The sequence below is a fragment of the Gavialis gangeticus genome, unplaced genomic scaffold (assembly GCF_001723915.1).
Source record: "Gavialis gangeticus isolate Ggan-Ray unplaced genomic scaffold, GavGan_comp1, whole genome shotgun sequence".
Classification (NCBI taxonomy): domain Eukaryota; kingdom Metazoa; phylum Chordata; order Crocodylia; family Gavialidae; genus Gavialis; species Gavialis gangeticus.
Genome location: NW_017729002.1, coordinates 17,071,938 through 17,073,520, shown reverse-complemented (window position 1 = coordinate 17,073,520; position 1,583 = coordinate 17,071,938). Strand labels below are relative to the sequence as shown.

The 1,583-nt window shown below is 39.2% G+C and overlaps 1 protein-coding gene across 1 annotated transcript in view; it reads left to right on the top strand.

Annotated features, from left to right (window-relative positions):
• The window catches only part of CREBBP (CREB binding protein), a 232,906-nt gene that overhangs the window by 129,408 nt on the left and 101,915 nt on the right, over positions 1 to 1,583 (top strand). Inside the window, exon 5 of the mRNA XM_019507551.1 lies at positions 565 to 678. Coding sequence (XP_019363096.1) covers positions 565 to 678 — 114 coding nt within the window. The remainder of the gene's footprint in view (positions 1 to 564; positions 679 to 1,583) is intronic.

Below are 1,583 nucleotides of genomic sequence, written 5' to 3'. Positions count from 1 at the left end.
CTTTTTACATATTCCTCAGTAGCTTGCTTGCCTGCCTGCCTTCTTTTCCCCCTGGTGGTTATCAGTCTCTCTTCCTGATATAAGTGAAGAGGTACACTTTTGCTTTCCTTTCTCCCTCCTCTCACCCCATTCTTGCCACTAGATATTATCCTACTACTGTCATAAGGTTGTCCTTTTAGAAGAGATAATTAAGTGCCTAAAATTTCAGGCACCTGTTTTATTAATGCTCTTTTACTTCCAAAATAGCAGGTTTCAGTTCTATGACAATTTCATATATCTGCATCATACTTGATACCTTGCAGTTCAGTATGTGGAAGTTGTTAGATCACTACTGAAACGTTCTTACATGTCAGTGCACCATTGTGGTGTTGTTTTCAAATCTAATTTTTCCTGTTAATTAAAATACCCTATAGAGTACCAAATTCTTTCAGGTCTTGGTATTTGGTTTATTTATGATTGTAAGGATTTATAGTACATAGGAATGAAAATTGGGGGATTGTGAAAATGGAATTAGTTTTATTTAAAACATTTATACTAGAATTACTCTAAACCTCATTGTTCTAGTTGCTCATTGTGCATCTTCACGACAAATCATCTCTCACTGGAAGAATTGTACTCGGCATGATTGTCCTGTGTGCCTTCCTTTGAAAAATGCCAGTGACAAAAGAAACCAACAACGTAAGTTATATTTTCTACAGAATAACCTCATTAAAGTAAAACGAACCAAAAGTAAAGTACTGGAAAGGCTTTTGTGTGTCAGTATTGTGACAGGCTTAGTTGTATATGCTTTTTTAAGAATACATTTGAGCAGTCTTCTTTTTTTATCATTGTACACAAATTATGACATGCATACCTGATTCAGAAAAGGGGAAGCTGTCAAATTAAACACGACGTCCATTTTGGAAGGATAAAGTTATTTCTGGCAGACATTTTGTTCTTGGGCACGTTGTTCAAGTTATTTAGAACATTTAACATTTCCTAAAATTGATACTCTTAATTGCAATCAACTTGTATATGGAAAGATGCAAGTTTTTTTAATTTGAGTATATGTCAAAGGTTATTTGGACAAGGTTGCCATCACTCAAAGTAGAACAAATATTGCATGAATAGAAATTGGCTTGTGATTCTCCTGCCACCTATCACCACCCCCTGCCCCTTAGTCTCCCCTTCAAGTAGCTGCAGGTGTTGGATGTCCCTTCTGCCTTTTGAGGTCTGTACCACAATACAAAGGGCAGTGCAGGGGCGGTGGAGAGAGGAAAGGCCACTGGGAAGAGTGCCAGGCTAGTGTGGTTGACTCACAGAAAAGCACGGCTGGCAGGGCTCTCAAAAAGTCATCTAGTTCAGTCCCCTGCTCAATGCAGGATCACACCTGCTTTAGACCACTTTAGATAAGTGCTTGGCGAACCTGTTCTTGGAAACTGTGGAAACAGCCCTCGTGTGCAACTACAAGGCAAAGTACCCCAAACAGCCAAAGTACCCTTTAGCTTGCCACAGATAAAACAGGAGACAGAGGACACTGCCAATGTCCTTCTGCTGGAAGGTCAGGAAATCATTAAATATGCTCAAGGAAGCCAAGGAAGAGA